The 18,602-nt window shown below is 45.2% G+C and overlaps 2 protein-coding genes across 2 annotated transcripts in view; both read left to right on the top strand.

Moving 5' to 3' along the window:
- The window catches only part of hspa4l (heat shock protein 4 like), a 31,890-nt gene extending 30,825 nt beyond the window's left edge, over positions 1-1,065 (top strand). The window contains exons 19-20 of the mRNA XM_084310405.1: positions 345-506; positions 605-1,065. Coding sequence (XP_084166531.1) covers positions 345-506; positions 605-787 — 345 coding nt within the window. The 3' untranslated portion in view covers positions 788-1,065. The remainder of the gene's footprint in view (positions 1-344; positions 507-604) is intronic.
- A 2,118-nt stretch (positions 1,066-3,183) lies between these two features.
- Positions 3,184-15,884, top strand: plk4 (polo-like kinase 4). Its single transcript, XM_084309420.1, has 15 exons — positions 3,184-3,341; positions 4,152-4,247; positions 4,685-4,780; positions 5,965-6,079; positions 7,957-8,914; positions 9,012-9,103; positions 9,413-9,783; positions 9,910-10,014; positions 10,371-10,473; positions 10,561-10,710; positions 11,038-11,266; positions 13,637-13,739; positions 14,557-14,700; positions 15,260-15,366; positions 15,535-15,884. Exons 1-15 carry the CDS (start codon positions 3,312-3,314, stop codon positions 15,647-15,649), a joined length of 2,814 nt encoding a protein of 937 aa, XP_084165546.1. The 5' UTR covers positions 3,184-3,311; the 3' UTR covers positions 15,650-15,884.
- The last annotated feature ends 2,718 nt before the right edge of the window (positions 15,885-18,602 follow it).

Here is an 18,602-nt window from a genome sequence, read left to right as displayed (position 1 = left end):
AGCCCATGCCTGTACCTCCCCCTGCTTCTATCACCCAGCCCATACCTGTACCTCCCCCCTGCTTCTATCACCCAGCCCATACCTGTACCTCCCCCCTGCTTCTATCACCCAGCCCATACCTGTACCTCCCCCCTGCTTCTATCACCCAGCCCATACCTGTACCTCCCCCCTGCTTCTATTACCCAGCCCATACCTGTACCTCCCCCCTGCTTCTATTACCCAGCCCATACCTGTACCTCCCCCCTGCTTCTATGTCAGAATTTCCCCAAGGGGATCGATCAATAAAGGACTATCTTATCTTATCTTATCTAATGTCTATATCTTTCTTCTTAACTCCTTACCAGGATGAGCGATACTTGCATTTTAATGTGGAGGAGGTGAGCGTGGTGGAGAAGCGCGTGAATGAAGGCATGGCGTGGATGAACGGCAAGATGAATGCCCAGAGCAAACTCACCATCGCTCAGGAGCCTATTGTCAAAGTAGCAGACATCATCGCCAAAATACAGGTAGGTACTACAGCAGAAGATCACAATAAAGGTCTAGTCGTTTCTCTCATTAGTGATTTAGAGGCTGTACTGATTTTGTACACTTTACCTGTTACCAGGAACTGGAGGATGTATGCAATCCGGTGATCAACAGGCCGAGGCCCAGAGTGGAAGAGCCGTCGGAAGAAAATGATAAGAGCAACGAGGCTCCTAACGGGTCGGCTGCCAGGCAAGGGTCAGAGGGCAAAGGGGACGCTAAAGGAAGCCACCAGACAAAGCAAGGAGAGATGGAGGTGGACTGAGAGCGTCTCTGTACAACTAAACTCTGCTGCCATTGCTCCAATACCATCTAGACGACCATTTTTAGACAGTAGACACATGAAAACCTGGGACCATCTCTCTCCATGTTTACCAAGCACTCAGCGTGGGGTGTTTTGTGCATTTCAGTGTCCTCCTGTTGGACCTTTTGGGTTTTTCTTTCTCAAATTATGTGTGTGACAATAGTGTGCTTTTCTCTCTATAAGGTTGGACAACCAATAAATGCCAGAATGTTCATGTAACAGATTAAACACTGGTTCTGAAGTAATACTGTTCTCTCCTTACCATACTGGTGGTAGGTACGCTTTCATGTTTGCATTCCAGAAACCACATTGACCATATTCACACGGCGGCCATTTTGCTCTTATGCTGCACTCCAGTTGAGATTACTTTCCACCCTGAGGTGGACTTTCTCAAGGTGGAAAAGAATCCCAACCTGAGTTTGACATAAGAGCAAAATGGCCACCATGGGAATATGGTCAATACACATCCAATCTTGGCAGTAAATCCTATGAATCCACTGATGAAACAAAAGTGCTGTCTGAAGACTTGCTGTGGCTGATCTATTTATTAGTATGTATGCAATAATACATATTATACAGTATATATTTGTATTTAATGAATTTGAAAGGATGTCTATGTCTAGAAACTGTAAATACTATTTTAGTAATTTAAACGAGCCAGCACGTTCGTTGTGTATCAAGTGTGTATATATATATACAACACGCCCCTTGTGTTAAAATGACGAGCTTGACGCACCAAATCTGTTACAGTATAGCGACTGGCTGAATATTTCCTTTACCTGTTTTCATGCATTTTCCATATTTAAGTCGTTGGATTTAAAAATGGCAAATAAATACATTTGTGTCTCTAAGACAACTTTTTTTGTCTGAAATTGTTTGACTTTCAGCTGACATCCAGGCTAGGCTAATGGGGAAACATTTGAGAAGTGATATGTGAATAAAAAGCAAATACTTGGAAGGAAGTCAGTAAACAAGATTTATATATATTTTTTAAGTAAATGGAAGTTGAATGTAAAAAACGAAGAGAAAAATAAATACTGGGTATTGTGTAATAATCATATGTCATTGCTGTGTAGATTTGAATGGGCAAAAGGGTGACAGCCAAGCCTGCATGCTTGTTGTCAGGGCGGTTCTGGGGGTTGAAATCATAGATATAGTTGAAATGATCTTGTTCTTCAAGTAGTAGGTAGTAGCCCAATTTAGTAAGTAAGATGAAGGGAATCGCAAGACGATGTTGTGTATGTCGTAAACAAGGAGAGAGAGAGAGCGAGCGAGAGAGCCCCCCCCCCCCTCATCCGCATGCGCAGTAGTGCAAAACAAGGTACAAGCCATGACGCCCCGTCCACGCACAGTCAAACCTAGTCACCAAACCTACCCAAAGCTGTAAAGGAATGTGAATCACTACCCACTTTCAAAAACACTCTCAAAGAACACCTACGGGAGACTGCAATTCGAAACTGGCCCCTGTAAATGTCCTAACCCAACCCAATGTACAGTAAATGACCAAGTATGGTTTTGTCAATATTCCAATGTACAGTTTTTCTTGTACAGTTGTACAGTGTCCCACCCCACCCACCCAACCTCCTCCAATGTACAGTGCCCCCCCCACCCCCCTCCAATCTACAGTTTCTACGTCAAATGTATATACTCTCTTTTCTGGACTCTTTTGGTATCACAAACAGTACTGTATTTGCACATCTGATATGTCATAAATGTATAGATGTAGCAGTACTGTCTATCTGTATGTCGTGTATGTCATATATTATGATGAATTGAAAATGGGGGACCCTTTGATTGATTGATTGAAACGTTTATTAACAGATTGCAGAATGGGTACAGTACAGTACAGCTCAATACATACAATTGTTAAGGGGATGCAGACCAGAGAAAGACTTTCGTCTTGTTTACATCAGGGTCCCCCATTTTCAATTCATCATAACATATATGACATACATGACATACAGATAGACAGTACTGCTACATCTATACATGGGTGGGTTGGGTGAGGGCTGTACATTGGAGGTGGGGGGGGGTAATGTAAATGATGTAAACAAGACGAAAGCCTTTCTCTGGTCTGCATCCCCTTAACAATTGTATGTATTGAGCTGTACTGTACCCATTCTGCAAACTGTTAATAAAGTTTTCAATCAATCAATCAATCAATCAATCAATCAGTCCAAGCCACGAAGACCCGCCCAGACGTTGGGCTTGCGGCTCTGCAGATATACGAGGCCGATGGCGTCGATGTGGGCGCGGCCATCGAAGTGGGTGTGGTACGTAGGGTTTGTTATCATGTGACGTAGCCAGTGACAACGGACCGAGGATAACGGGCGCGGCTATTTTCAAAATGGAAGAAACGGCAAAGTTTTGGAGGGGAATGACAGAACAACATTCATTTGTATTTTGATCATTCATACGAGACTATTGATGCACACAATTTAATGAAATAAATATATATGTGTCGGCGGGACCGCTATCGAGCAAGATGAGTGTTCCAATCGGCGATAAAATTGAGGTGAGTTGCAACGCTGGCTAGCTTGTGAATGCTAACAAGCTAACGTTAGTTCAGACAAACCCACCCGTTACCTTTAAATTAACTATGTCCAGCGATATAGCTAAACGTTTATGTTATATACGTCTTCCAATCCATCCAATGTTATCATGCACGAGTTGACATGTTTATCTCAAATGTAAGGTCACGTTATTTATATATAACTAACGTACGATAACGATATGGCTGTCTGGTTGCCAGCATACCTTGGTCTCGATACATTGTTGTCTTCTCTTGAGATTGCACAGGCTTGTAATTACCTGGCTGCTTGGCAACGGGCATCAGTGGTCCTCATTAGCGGGAAGGCAGCCGGGATAATTAAAGGTTGTTGGTTGGCCATATGACAGCGTCAGGTGTAGATGGCTTGTTTGGCAGTTAACGCTATTGTGGGTGGATTTTCTGTGTCTTGTCACTCTTGACAACCAAAAAGCCCACCTTTTATAACGATGAAGTCAGTAGTCCCACAGTCTTATTGCTATCAACATGTCACAGGCTCCAGTGGCTATGTTTGATAAAGTTATTCATTATTTCTTTCAAAACCTTTCATTTAAAAACATTGCCACTAAAGATGAGAAGATTCTCTCTTCTGTGGGAGAGCTCAGGATTGAGGTAACGTTACCATTGTGAACTGGCTCCTGTCTTCTCCCAGAGGAAGCAAAAACTATTATCTTTGTATTCTGAAATTCTCCATATCAGGTCTATTTGGTGGTTTGTTTTGAAGTTTCTCCCTGTCATGCATCTTAATCTTGTTTTTCCCCTCATCTTTGTGTTTAGGATTTCAAAGTCCACACCCTCCTGGGTAAGGGCTCCTTTGCGTGTGTTTACCGGGCAAAATCGGTGAACACAGGTGTGGAGGTTGCTATCAAAACGGTGAGAATTCCTCCTTGACTTTGCTATACTACTGTTGTAATGACCCACCCCATAGCACGGCTTGCCAGTTGTACAAAGTTCCAGTAGTACATAGTTCTTGTAATATAGACTTGTAATATTGGGTATTTCAAGTGAAAGATTACCAGATCACCTCCCCACGAGATTTATTTGTGTTTACACTCTGCAACCGTTGGGAGCATCTGTCAGCTTTAAACGTTACTGGACTTTAAAATGTAGGCCTCTTCCCATGGGTTTCCATGCGTCTCCTGGGTCCTGAGTCTTCCAGACTCCCCATGGAATAGACTACATGGGAAGTTCACTGTCTCTTTAGGAGCAACAGATTGACAACCAACCACAAGGCACCAGGCGGCACTTTTACCGCAATACTTGTCGCGCATATGAGTCTATAATTACTTCTATTGTCCTCCCCTCTACAGATTGACAAGAAAGCTATGCAGAAAGCTGGTATGGTGCAACGTGTGATTAACGAAGTGGAGATTCAATGCCGATTGAAGCACCCTTCTATACTGGAGGTAAAGTTGGTTCGAGTTCCCATTAAATCTATACCAGACAAGACTATAGTTAAAGGATAAGTTTTGTGTAATTAATCTTTCTTATTATTGTCAACATAGCCTATGAAAAGACCAAAACCTACAATGTGTTTCTTATACTCTCAGTACTCTTCCTACTCTCTCCTACCGTTAGGAGCTCGCAACCAGAAAGCTATTATGTTCCCATTGTTTGTTAAAATCATACAGCTCGCAAACACATATTGCCATTTTTAAATATTGTTATGTATTATCATGAAAAACAGACATTGTAGTTATTACAAAATTTACTAAAAATAAAGGACAGCAAGCTCTATCCATCTATCAATGTATAGTAGTAAACAGAACAGTGTAGTCCCTGAGAATGTTCCTTGCTCATCATTACCCTCAAAGACCAGGAAAAGGTACAATGTTCATCACAAGAATGAATTCTACTGACCAAAGCAACAGCACAGGTCTGACTAGTTTTAACCCTTTTTGGGGGGGGGGGTTCTATGACCTCTGGATATGAGCTATTATCTGTTGTCTGATGGATCATACTTTTAAGTAGGATAAATGCATTGTAGATTTTGTACTTTTTGTAGGCTATGTTGACAATAATAAGAAAAAAAACATTACACTGGCCATACCATTTTAAAGGGAAATACCACAAAAAAAAGAATCATTTTTCCTGCCAAACGGATTTTTAGAAAACAACCTTCTAAATGTTATGTTGTCTAATGGTGGTTGGTTGACTGTTGATACTCTGTGTGTTTGAACATTCAAGTGCGCTTTGGTAGTGCTATCAGTTCCTAAATGCATCCTGGTCCACAAAAAAAAGAATCTGTGGATACTACTGTGTAGCTGTGCTTCAGTGTGATATACGAATGAAGGGGAGGGATAATATTTCTTGTTTCTGGAAGAGAAGAAAATAACTGAATAACTTACAAACAACCCTGAAAACCATATAGAAACTGTATTAGTTAAAACTTTGTTAGGTTCTTTGAAAAAGACGATTCTTACACATTGTGCAGATGCTTTCTTCATTAAAACCTTGTTGGGTTGAAAATCATTTAGACTATTTCTAAGAAAAGACTACAGAATGCAGTCATGTGTCGTTGTATTATTAATAACCTTGGACAACATTTTTCATTAAAGCATTCTAAATTTTTTTTTTTATTATTTTGAAGCTGTACAACTACTTTGAAGACAGGAACTACGTGTACTTGGTGCTGGAGATGTGCCATAATGGAGAGATGAGTCGATACCTTAAAGACAGGAAGACTCCTTTCTCGGAGAATGAAGGTCAGTTTGGATCTCCATTTGAGATAGAAGTAATGCAGCGATTATACTCATTAGTAAGAGTGTAATGATATACATATTAATTAGGGATGTGATAATGTGTTGACTAAACGACCGACTTTCGACATGTTCTCCGTGTCAACAGTAATAGTAGTAATCGGAAACCGTTTTTTATTTATTTAAATAAAATTGTTATATTACTGTTTGCCAAAATAGCCTATTTTAAACGTTGCTGTTTGCCAAAATAGCCTATTCAAAATGTTACTGTTTGCCAAAGTAGCCTATTCGAAACGTTCAAAATTAAATGGTAAAAACTAATGGTACTGTTTTCCAAATGGGAGAGTGTGGTTTTTAATTTCATAAACCATTGAAATAATGAGGTGGCAATTTACTCATTTTACGGAGCACTGTGATGGAGGTTGCGCCTGTCACCGCTAGGTGCTCCCCTATAATAAGGAAAAGCAAGTTCACTCTCTCCAAACCTTTCTGTCCATCAAAGTGGACACAAATCTGGCGGAGACACAACGTTAATGCTGTAATAGTGAATGTGACATAATCAAACAAGCGAGCTAGCTGGCTGCTGTCATTGCAAACAGCTAGATATGTGCGAGTCGCAGCAGGCTAACGTTATTTCCAGGAACAAATTTATTAATTCTGAAAGTTACATTTTTTTTCTATTATCTTTTCCCCCCTCCCTTTTCCTATTTTCCCCCCCCCTACTGTTGGTCCGGGAGGCCGGAGACTGTCACATGCTTTCCTCCGACACATGTGCAGCCAGCCGGCAGCCAGCCTGGCAGCGCAGATTCTCACCGGGAGAGTGTAACGTGTGGAAGGTCACACTACCTTTCTCCAAATCCTACCCTCGCTGTGCAGGCGCCCCGACCGAACTGTAGGGGTCGCTGTCCACAACGCCCAGGACCCACCCACGGCTCCCCTCCCCTAACTCAGCCAAACGAGTTAGTATAGCGAATGCGATCAGCCCAAGCCAAGGCAATGCTGACTCTCCGGGAGTCGAGACCGCGGCCTCTTGCATTGGTGACGAGCACAATCTCCGCTACGCCACCTGACCGCCCCCGAAAGTTACATTGTTGATGCTTTAAATGTCAGAGCTTCCACTTTAACATATGGTTTTGTTTTGACTTAATAGCGAATGTGAGATAATCTAACAAGCTGGCTGGCTGCTGTCATTGTCAATTTATGCCTCCGACACGTCGACTAGCAAAAAACTGTAGTTCACATCCCTAATATTAATACTCATTAGTAAGAGTGTAATGATGCACATATTAATACTCATTAGTAAAAGTGTAATGATGGACATATTAATACTCATTAGTAAGAGTGTAATGATACACAAATGGTCACTCAGATTCAATACAAATCTTGATTCTGAGGTCACTATTCGATATTAAATTATTTATGCATTGAAATGTATTCATGCAACAGAGCTTTAATTATATAATTATAGATTATAAATACTACACAACTTTCTTTAGGTCAGAAACATTTAATTTTTTTATTTCAAAGTTATAAACAATGAAAATGAGTTGTAAACATTATGCTATTAGCAGTAGCCGTACCATACCAGTTAAACTGAGAGGAAATAAAACAAGAGACCTAGGGAAAAGAACGAGAGAAGGTTTTAAATGTCAATATAATTATTTTAATCTTTTCAAATTTCCGATTCTGTATTTAGATTGTTACACCCCTAGTACTCATTACTAAGCTGTGTGTAGTACTGTGTACAATACTACCTAGCATGAGTTGTAAATTTTGGCCATCATGTTCTGGGATGGATACAAGAGCATTGTATTACGCTGTGTCTGTCTTCACTCTCTCATTGTCATTTAACGGATGTGTTGTATTGTTGTTTGTTCTCCCAGCGAGGCACTTCATGCTGCAGATAGTGAAAGGCATGCTCTACCTGCACACGCACGGCATCATGCACCGCGACCTGACCCTATCCAACCTGCTGCTGACGAGCGGCATGAACCTGAAGATAGGCGACTTCGGCCTGGCCACACAGCTCACGCTCCCAAACGAGAAGCACTTCACCATGTGCGGGACGCCCAACTACATCTCCCCGGAGGTGGCGACGCGCAGCGCCCACGGCCTGGAGTCCGACGTCTGGTCCCTGGGCTGCATGTTCTACGCCTTCTTGACGGGCCGCCCGCCCTTCGACACGGACACGGTCAAGAACACCCTCAACAAGGTGGTCCTGGGGGAGTACGAGATGCCCGACCACGTGTCTCTGGAAGCTCAGGACCTGATCTTCCTGCTGCTGCAGAGGGACCCTGCCCATCGGCCCAGCCTGTCTGCGGTACTGGACCACCCCTTCATGACCCAGAGTCTCCTGCGCCAGGAGTTGGGGGACACCGGCTCCATGGACAGCGGCATCGCCACCATCTCCACGGGCTGCACCTCTTCTACCTCGGGCAGCAGCAGCAACCGCTTCCAGAGGAGAACCCGGCATATGATAGGAACGGCCCTGCCCAACCGCATGGCGCCCATCCCTACCCAGCAGCCCAGCAGTGCCTGCTTTGAGGCTGGAGATCAGTGGCTGCAGCACAACGACAGAGCTCAGAGAATGGGCAGGAGCAGGACAGTTGACTGTGTGGAGAGCGGCCAGCCCCAATCTCGGTTTCTAAGGAGGGCCCAGTCCTCAGATCGCTCCAGCTCCGTTGTGTCCGGCCAGGGGATGGGCCATGCTGAGCTGGAGAGATGCCACTCGGAGGAGACTCTAACAGGCTGCGGAAGACTCGTCTCCCCGATGACCTCCACCCCACACCCCTTCTCAGAGCTCGGAAGGCTGCCGTCGCCTCCTGTCAAACAGCTGGCCAAGTAGGATGTTGTTACGCTGTTGTTTCATACATTTCCTTTAGATTATCTTTGGTCTCGGTCTGACTAATTGTGTGCCAATTTCGCCTTGTGTTTTCAGCTCTGGATATTCATTATCCACACAGACGACACATCGGCCAGGCTTGCAGTACCAAGACTCAGAAGGCGTATCGAACTGGTTCAGTAAAGATGGTAAACAAGGCGTCAAACTTACGTTTTAGTGAACCAGCCACAGTGTATTATAAATGTTAACAGCCCTGTTTAATTTCTTACCGGCCAAAGTAGTTTTTGGAAAATAAAAAACTTGATTGAACACAAGTTGGCCATGATCTGCCTAAGTGAGGCGGGGGTTTGAGATAGAGATTTACCAGCTATAGCCAAAATGTTCTGAGTTTGGATGGTGGTCATGTCAAACCCTGAAAGTCTCAACTTTCCTCTTGTTGTTTGAACAGCCTGGTGTAGACAGTTCAGTCTCAGGACAAGCTTCTTTCCCGTCCTCAGGGTCGGGCAGCTCGAGGCCCACAGACGGCAGCGCTCACAGCAGCGGTGGGAGTGTCCATGGTGACCGAGAGCCTTTGGGAGTTCACAACTCCTGGACCGATAAGCCAGCGGGCCGAGGGGCCAATCCTCACCAGCACAACCAACAGCACATGCAGTACCACCACCCCCATCCGACCAACCCCGACTCATACAGGGAGAACATAGCCGGGGGGGAGTTCCAGCCACCTCACGGGGGGGAGCTGAAGCTCTCCCAGGGTCTGACCAAAGCCAAGCCCGGCCTGGACAAGGAGAGGACATCCCTGAGGAGCGTGTTCCCACGCCTGTGTGCTTCCAGACTGAAACCCATCCGGCAGAAGACCAAAAACGCTGTGGTAACAACTCATTGTCATATCTATTACTCTATGTCCTAATATAGCATACCATGTGTATGCGTGATTGGTTTAAAAGTTTGCTGTTCACTAATGAAGCTGTGTTTTGTGATCTTGTCTTTGCCTCAGGTGAGCATCCTTGACACCTGTGAAGTGTGTATGGAGCTGTTAAAGGGACAGGGCAGTCAAGAAAGGGTTAAAGAAGTCCTTCGAATATCCTGTGACGGCTCAATGGTGAGCTGCTGTAATAACGCATTCATAACATGGCATAATGATAATATTACTACTGATAATAACAATATTATTATTCATAATAATAATAATTTATTGGTATAGTATAGAGGTTGACCGATTTTAAAGGCCCATATAATAAGATAGCTGATTAATTGGCCGATATCTAGCTAGCTTAAAAATGAAGCCTGTCAGTTCCCTTTTAAATACGCAAATCAAACAACGATATATCAGTAACATAAATGGCTGATACCGATAGTTTGTAAAATGTCCCATCAGCCAAACTGATTAATCGGTCGACCTCTAGTATAGTATCGGTATTGTAATACTAAGTCTGCTTTTTTCTTTACTCCTTGTAGATAACGATATACCAGCCTAATGATGGAAAAGGTTTTCCTGTGTCGGACCGCCCCCCCGCTCCTCCTGAGGATATCCTGATCTGCAGCCACGAGGATCTTCCAGGTATAACGACGAGCCGCACCAGCTGACCTCTAGTGATGACCGATCCCACAACGTGTACCAATAACGTTTTGATTTGATATTTTTTAGAGAAGTACTGGAAGAAGTACCAGTACGCCTCCAAGTTTGTGCAGCTGGTGAAATCCAAGACTCCTAAAGTGACCCTGTACACCAAGTACGCAAAGTGTATGTTGATGGAGAACTCTCCCAGCGCAGACCTGGAGGTTTGCTTTTATGACGGTGAGTCTGAAGTGCGTCAACATGTACTAACGTTAATGATGAAACATGGTGATCTGATGAAAAATCTAAATAGTGTCTGCAATAAAGAAGGATGGGTGACTGACTATTTATCATCTGTCAAACATAGCAGCAAAAAGGAACTTGAAATATACTTGTGAATGGGCCTTTTGTTTTTGCATTAAAATGCAGATGGAAAAATCTACTGACCTTGAGTTTGTCCACAAAGAAACAGAGGGAAAAAGCATAAAAAAACTATATAATCTTGATTTCATTGATCGGCACACTTGTTTGACCCCCCCCAGTCGCTCTCTTGTGGTGTCTCAACAGGGGCAAAGACCCACAAGACGTCAGAGCTGGTGCGCGTGGTGGAGAAGAGTGGGAAGTCGTACACAGTGAAGGGTGAGGTGGGGCTGAGCGTCCTGAGTCCGGAGAGCAGGCTGTACGTGGAGCTGTCTGACGAGGGTCACAGCATGTGTTTGTCTCTGGAGGCAGCCATCACAGCAGAGGAGCAGCGCAGCGCCAAGACCACCCCCTTCTTCCCCATCACTATTGGCAGGTGAGAGAGAGGTGGAATGTGATAGTTACTGTAATTTAATAGATTTATTTTGTGTGTGTGCCTCCTCTCTCTCTCTCCCTGTGTGTGTGCCTCCTCTCTCTCTCTCTCCCTGTGTGTGCGCCCCCTCTCTCTCTCCCTGTGTGTGCCTCCTCTCTCTCTCTCCCTGTGTGTGTGTGTGCCTCCTCTCCCTGTGTGTGTGCCTCCTCTCTCTCTCCCTGTGTGTGTGCCTCCTCTCTCACTGTGTGTGCCCCCCCTCTCTCTCTCTCCCTGTGTGTGTGCCTCCTCTCTCTTTCCGTGTGTGCCCCCCCTCTCTCTCTCTCCCTGTGTGTGCCTGCTCTCTCTCCCTGTGTGTGTGCCTCCTCTCTCTCCCTGTGTGTGTGCCTCCTCTCTCTCCCTGTGTGTGTGCCTCCTCTCTCTCCCTGTGTGTGTGCCTCCTCTCTCTCCCTGTGTGTGTGCCTCCTCTCTCACTGTGTGTGCCCCCCCTCTCTCTCTCTCCCTGTGTGTGTGCCTCCTCTCTCTCCCTGTGTGTGTGCCTCCTCTCTCACTGTGTGTGTGCCTCCTCTCTCACTGTGTGTGCCCCCCCTCTCTCTCTCTCCCTGTGTGTGTGCCTCCTCTCTCTCCCTGTGTGTGTGCCTCCTCTCTCACTGTGTGTGTGCCTCCTCTCTCACTGTGTGTGTGCCTCCTCTCTCCCTGTGTGTGCCTCCTCTCTCCCTGTGTGTGTGCCTCCTCTCTCACTGTGTGTGTGCCTTCTCTCTCTCTCTCTCTCTCTCCCTGTGTGCCTCCTCTCTCCCTGTGCGTGTGCCTCCTCTCCCTGTGTGTGCCTCCCCTCTCTCTCCCTGTGCGTGTGCCTCCTCTCTCCCTGTGTGTGCCTCCCCTCTCTCTCTCCCTGTGTGTGCCTCCTCTCTCCCTGTGTCCATGTGCATCCCCTCTCTCTCCCTATGTGTGTATGTGTATGTGTCTGTCACGAACCGGCCGTAAGGCGATGACAAAGAGGGAAACACAGACAACAAAGATCACATAACCAGAGGATTTATTCCACAATCAAAGATACGGACAAGGAATTTGCAACAAACTAATCTAACGGCGTCTCAGGAGGAGAGCGCCCAGCAACTAGGCTCCGCAAGTGTTTTATCAGAGCATGGGGAACACCGGCCCAGGTGTCTCCCAATGCGCTGATGAGCGCTCCAGCCATGCCCACATAGAACATAACATACATGCAGACAGGCGGACAATGGTGACCGTGTGGAGGGGGTTGTAACAGTGTCCATGTGCCTCCCCTCTCCCTGTGTGTGTATACGTGTCTATGTGCCTCCCCTCTCTCTGTCTCTCCCGGCTCCTATACTTCTATTTTCTTGCCATGAACCAGTTACTTAAACAGACAAGCTTGTTTACATTGTCAGACGTCAGGGCAGCTTGCTTCTTCTGGACAATATGCACAGACAATGAAAATAACTTCTTCTCACGTGGTACTGTGTGAGAGGGGGAGAGAGACCTTCACATGGTACTGTGTGAGAGGGGGAGAGAGACCTTCACATGGTACTGTGTGAGAGGGGGAGAGAGCCCTTCACATGGTACTGTGTGAGAGGGGGAGAGAGCCCTTCACATGGTACTGTGTGAGAGGGGGAGAGAGCCCTTCACATGGTACTGTGTGAGAGGGGGAGAGAGCCCTTCACATGGTACTGTGTGAGAGAGACCTTCACATGGTACTGTGTGAGAGAGACCTTCACATGGTACTGTGTGAGAGGGGGAGAGAGACCTTCACATGGTACTGTGTGAGAGGGGGAGAGAGACCTTCACATGGTACTGTGTGAGAGGGGGAGAGAGACCTTCACATGGTACTGTGTGAGAGGGGGAGAGTCTTACTGTACAAAAGTATATTAGTCTGTGAACGGTTGGCAAGAGATTAACATTGGACTCCATTCAGTTGGATTTGTGACCCTGTTTTGATTCCACATAGTAGAAGTAACCCTTTATTTTTCCCCATGTGAGGTTGGACACAATTACATTGAATGATCTTTGGAATTATCTTGGAGTAATGGATGCATTGAGGTCCATCATTTTAGTGAACCTTTATAAGAGTAAAGATGGACACATCACAATATTTGCAAAGACCACCACAGAAAGGAATACAATACATCTCATACTGGTTTTCAGTCGACCAGATCTAAGTTTTAACCTGCTGCTTGTTAAGCTTTACTTCAGTAATTTCTCTCAACAGGTGCTCTCAGTCAAAACATTTATCTGAAGTAACAGTACCTCTACTTATGTAATATATTCCAGTACTCCTTCCATCTCTTGGAATTGTGTGTTTTATGGTTAGCCATCGGTCCTCCTGTGTGTCTAATCTTGTGTGTGTGTCATCCTTCCCAGGAGACCTGTCAACCCTGATTCTCCGTGCCTGTCGTCCTCTCCCTCCAAACCAGCCCCTGCAGACGCCGCCTCGCCTCCTCATCCTCCGCGGATCACTCCTTCGGTGGGTGTTTTACAGCCTGACGCAGGAGAGTCAGGTGGCTACATATGTCTGTTGAGTGACGGATGGTTTAAACAGACTCTGGGCGTTTTTTCCCCAGGATTTCCCCAAGATGGTGCTGATTCACAACTAGGGGCTGGTCCGGAGGGGGCTGTGGCCTCTGTAAGGGAGGCAAACGTGTGCAATAAAGAAGCCATTTGCTGTAATTTTCTGCAACTTAAAAACATAATTTAAATAAAATGGCAAACACAAGGTTAAGTTCCAAATAATTTATTTAATTAGTGTATAAGGTTGCACAATAGTTTAACGTTGAACACGAAAACACACACACACACACACACACACACACAGTGGAACAGAGTGATCACGTATTAGACAATGATGTGTCTGTTTCTAAGCTGGCCCCAAGCTTTCACTGCAAAAATAAATAAATTGATTGATTGAATAGTTTATTGATTTAAATGAACAACACATATACAATTGAACAGGTATACATATCAGCCCACCATTTACCAATGGGATTAAAAAACACAATAAAGCCATAGGCTTGTTTCCATTGCGGTCCTTCATCATTGGTGTCCATGGAGTCATGTACTGGTGTGTCAGCGAGGGTGTTTGTTTAATAAAGACTTATTTTTTTTTATATATATATATATATATTTTTTTTTTTACACATGGTGGCGCTGGTGCGTTGTCATAGTGGCGCTGCGCCCCTATACCATTATTTAAGGAAAGCCCTGAGATGGTTTATCTAAATGTAAATGTAATAGATGGTCTAAAATGTATTTTCTTTCTTCTTTTGTTTCCCCTCATTGACCAGATGATCTCGTACAGCGGGTCTGACTTCACTTCAGCCAGTCTGAATAAGAAGAGCTCCCCGGTGTCGCTCAGACAGGACCAGGGGTCCAGCGCAGGGAAAGTGGTCAAGTCTGTCTTTGTGCCCAACATCGGCTGGGCATCTCAGGTACTTCATCAAACATTAAGGCTTTCTCCACTCTTTATTCTGTCTGACACAAACTGGGACTGCTTTCTGTCCATCCAAGAGGCAGTCATGGGGGGTACATAGGGACATGCATAGCACACGTTAAGTACAGATGGTAACAATGGTAAATATTTACAAACTTGCATTGAATGAGGTAGTATATATCTGAGGTATTTGTAATGGAGCTGGGGGGGGGGGGCAGTGGGGATGTTAGGTGAGAGAGCATGGAGGGGTGTGTGTAGGGTTCAAATTAGTTAACAATTTTTGTGAAATCCCAAACCACGACTCTTAAAATGAAGATTTAATTCTTGATGGAGGTAACTACCAAGTGAAGTGATTGGGAAGCTGCCTGTGATCTTTCATATATGTGGCTTGGGACCCCACAGGCTTCCACTAGCATTGACTCAAATTACTTCCTGCTTGCAAAAACAAGATAGACTTGTTAACACAGGTGGAGTGTCCCTTTACCACTAGAATCAGCTTCACAATGGATCTTTTGGAGCTTGCAGGGGAGTGCTAATGTGTGTTTGTGTGTGTGTAGCTGACCAGTGGAGAAGTGTGGGTGCAGTTCAACGATGGGTCTCAGCTGGTGGTGCAGGCAGGGGTCTCATGTATCACCTACACATCACCTGAGGGCCGGATTACCAGGTACTGCACCGTCCTTCAACAGCCTTGTGCGCATTAACTGTTTTACGCTTCTAACCAACGGGGTTGGTACCAAATAAATAAATAAAACATCCTGGTCAATGTGGGATGCGTTTTGTTTGCAGTGAAAAGCCCTGATTGTCCCTTGTTTTCACCCTTGTCTCCCTGCAGGTACAAGGAGAACGAGAAGTTACCTGAGCACGTAAAGGAGAAGCTGCACTGCCTCTCCTCCATCCTGGGCCTGTTGGCCAACCCAGCAGCACAGCGCTTACAGCACCCTCATTGACTCTGGTCGTAGACCTGGCAGGGACCAAATAGTAGCGTCATAGGCTTGATATTGTCTTTAAGTGTCATTGTACATAATGCTTTTTTATATAACATGTACAGAAGACTTTCGTAAAAAATTATGAAAATATATATTTTTATTATGTTTCCATTTTGTACAGTGTCATTTCTCCCCCTCTGTAGAAAATTATTTGTGTTTTTTTGTCTGTTGATGTCAAACTGTTCTCTATGAAATGCATAACAGCTGAGACAATAAACATCGCTGTAGCCTACTTTGTTTTCCTGTGTTCTCACTGCATTTGATATATTTATGAATGAGGACATAACTTTTTGTAGGAAAAGATATTAAAGGATTCATAGAGCTAATTTATGTTTTTAATAGACCGTGCTCATCAAGCAGACTTCAAAGCCTTGATTTGCTATTTATAGAGCAATCTACCAAGAATGCAGAACATTATCAAACTTGGCTAAATACATACCGTACATTTGTTTCGATAAATATAATTAGAATACAATGTTATGATAGATGTCTGAAGGCATATCAAATCATTTGTAGTTTTAGACTAGATTATTGTCCACCTGAAAGAATGTGTTGGTCAGTTGTTCAGTTTGATTGACTTTTGTTTCCCTCTTTCCAAAATTAATTCTTCATTCAAAGGCAGTAAAGCATCCTTGTAATATTGTTGTTTCTTGGATTTAAAAAAAAAAAATTTAAGTAAAAAAGGACAACTTGTGAGATATTGAATATCGGCACAAAATGGCTATTGGCAGCTTGAGTCCAAAAACCTGAGCCTTCAAAAACCTGTATTGGTCAAACCCTGACCACTGGTCTCTAACTCTTCTGTTAATTTATAAACATTTGTACTAAAGCTACAAGTACAGATTGATGCAATTTCAGTAACCTTTTTGTCTCCAATTTTACTATGGAAAGTACTATGAAACTATACTAAGTCGGTGGAGAATTTGGACAGTATAAAGTCACTGAACACCTATCTGTATTTTCACTAATAATAACTTGGATTAATATAGCGCCTTTCAAGAAACTCAAGGTTGCTTTATAGACAACAAAAAAGACGATCAACTAAATAAATAATAACTGACAGGGAGACGACTAGAGGCCAGAGGCATATGAACAGGTGGGTTTTCAGGGCTGTCTTTTTTTATCTACTTTTTCTCCCATTTTTCAATTTTTCTCTCATCCCAATTTCGTATTGTCCAATTCTACCCTCCCCTGTCTCGAACGCTGTTAGGCCATGCCTCCCACTGGCCGGCTGCAATGTGGACGAAGCCTCACGTGTCCCCTCCGGTACACAAGGAGGCAGCCGTCGCATCTTTTCACCTGCACAGCGTGATCTCTCAGTGGCGGGGGTCTGCGTGGGAGGGTCACGCCGCCCCCGTTGCTTCCTGATTCTGCTGCGCAGGCGCACCAACCGACCTGTAGGAGTCGCTGTCCACAATGTCCGATCCCCACCCACCAGCTTCCCACCCCTAACACTGCCAATTGCGTTAGTATGAATGACCAGCCAAGCTGGTAGCAATGCCGAGAGCTGGGCTCGGACCCAGCATCTCCTGCATTAGTGGCGAGCGCCTTGCCCACTGAGCCACTTAGCCGCCCTTTTCAGGGCTGTCTTGAAGGAGTCTCAAGGATGTGGCAGAGAGGATCTCAGCTGGGTGGGGGTCGACACGCTGAAGGCTCTGTCCCCAAAATGTCGTAGTCAGGTGTGAGGGATAGAGAGCAGATCCATGTCTGAGGATTGTCCTGTGTAGAAGAACTAACCAGGCCCCTCCTAGGCCTTCCTGCAATAGAGGCGCTTGGACTCATAAAGCGGCTGCACACAGTCGCAGCCCAGCAAGAGGATGTCAAGGTTCAATACCCCAAAGTATTCTCATGCTTAGGGAAGCTAAACGAGCCCTACAAAATTGAGCTAGAGCCCGATGCTGTCCCATACGCCCTGTCAACTCCACGTCGTGTGCCCTTGCCCCTGCGAGAGACAGTGAGAGCAGAACTGGAGCGCATGGAGAAGATGGAGGTGATTTCCAAAGTGACACGACCCACACCGTGGTGCGCAGGCATAGTCGTGGTTCCCAAGCCGAAAGGGAAAATACGGCTGTGTGTAGATATGACACCTTTGAACAAATATGTCAGAAGAGAGAGACTCATCCTCCCAGCGGTGGATGAGACACTTGCCATGCTTGAAGGGGCGAAGATATTCACAAAGTTGGATGCTACTGCTGGCTTCTGGCAAATCCCGCTGTCAGAAGAAAGCAAGCTACTCACAACCTTCATCACCCCGTTAGGGCGGTATGCATTCAATCGCCTCCCGTTTGGGATTTCATCGGCCCCAGAGCATTTTTAATTTTTTATTATTATAATTTTTTAGCATTTTTACAGCTTTTCTTGGTCACGCAGGACCGACAGAGGAGAGGGCGAACGGGAGGAGAGGTGGGGAGGACATGCGACAAAGGGCGTCGGGTGCTGGGATCGAACCCGGGTCGGCCGCGTAGGTGCGCATGGCACTATGGTACGTGCCACAAGGGCGCCCCGGCCCCAGAGCATTTTCACCGCCGTATGTCACAGATGATAGAAGGCTGCACAGGTGTCCAGTGTCATGCTGACGACATACTGGTGTATGGAAAGGACATACAGGAGCATAATGAGAGATTGCACAGGGTCCTAAAGACACTGCAGGCAGAAGGCCTGACACTGAACAGTGAAAAATGTGTTTGCAAAAAACAGTATAATGTTCCTGGGTCACCGCATCACAGCAGACGGGGTGGCCCTGGATCCAGCTGAGGTCAGAGCAATTTTGGAGATGCCTGAGAATACCGACGTCGAAGGAGTGAAAAGACTGATGGGGATGGCCCATATGAGGCAAGTTCTTACCTCATCTGGCCTCGTACACTCGCCCAATCAAAGACCTGTTGTGCGGGAAGAATGAATGGGTCTGGGAGGC

This window comes from Notolepis coatsorum (assembly GCF_963971535.1).
Source record: "Notolepis coatsorum genome assembly, chromosome: 3".
Taxonomy (NCBI): Eukaryota; Metazoa; Chordata; class Actinopteri; order Aulopiformes; family Paralepididae; genus Notolepis; species Notolepis coatsorum.
Note: the sequence above shows the minus strand (reverse complement) of the source record. Positions and strands in the feature narration are given on the sequence as shown.

What these genes read in the sequence shown, in the direction of transcription:
- plk4 (XM_084309420.1), top strand. Translation starts at nt 3,312, where the DNA reads ATGAGTGTTCCAATCGGCGATAAAATTGAG. An exon ending in GGAGGTTTGCTTTTATGACG is followed by an intron (nt 10,711 to 11,037) that starts GTGAGTCTGAAG and finishes GTGTCTCAACAG; the next exon opens with GGGCAAAGACCCACAAGACG. An exon ending in CTCCGCGGATCACTCCTTCG is followed by an intron (nt 13,740 to 14,556) that starts GTGGGTGTTTTA and finishes CTCATTGACCAG; the next exon opens with ATGATCTCGTACAGCGGGTC.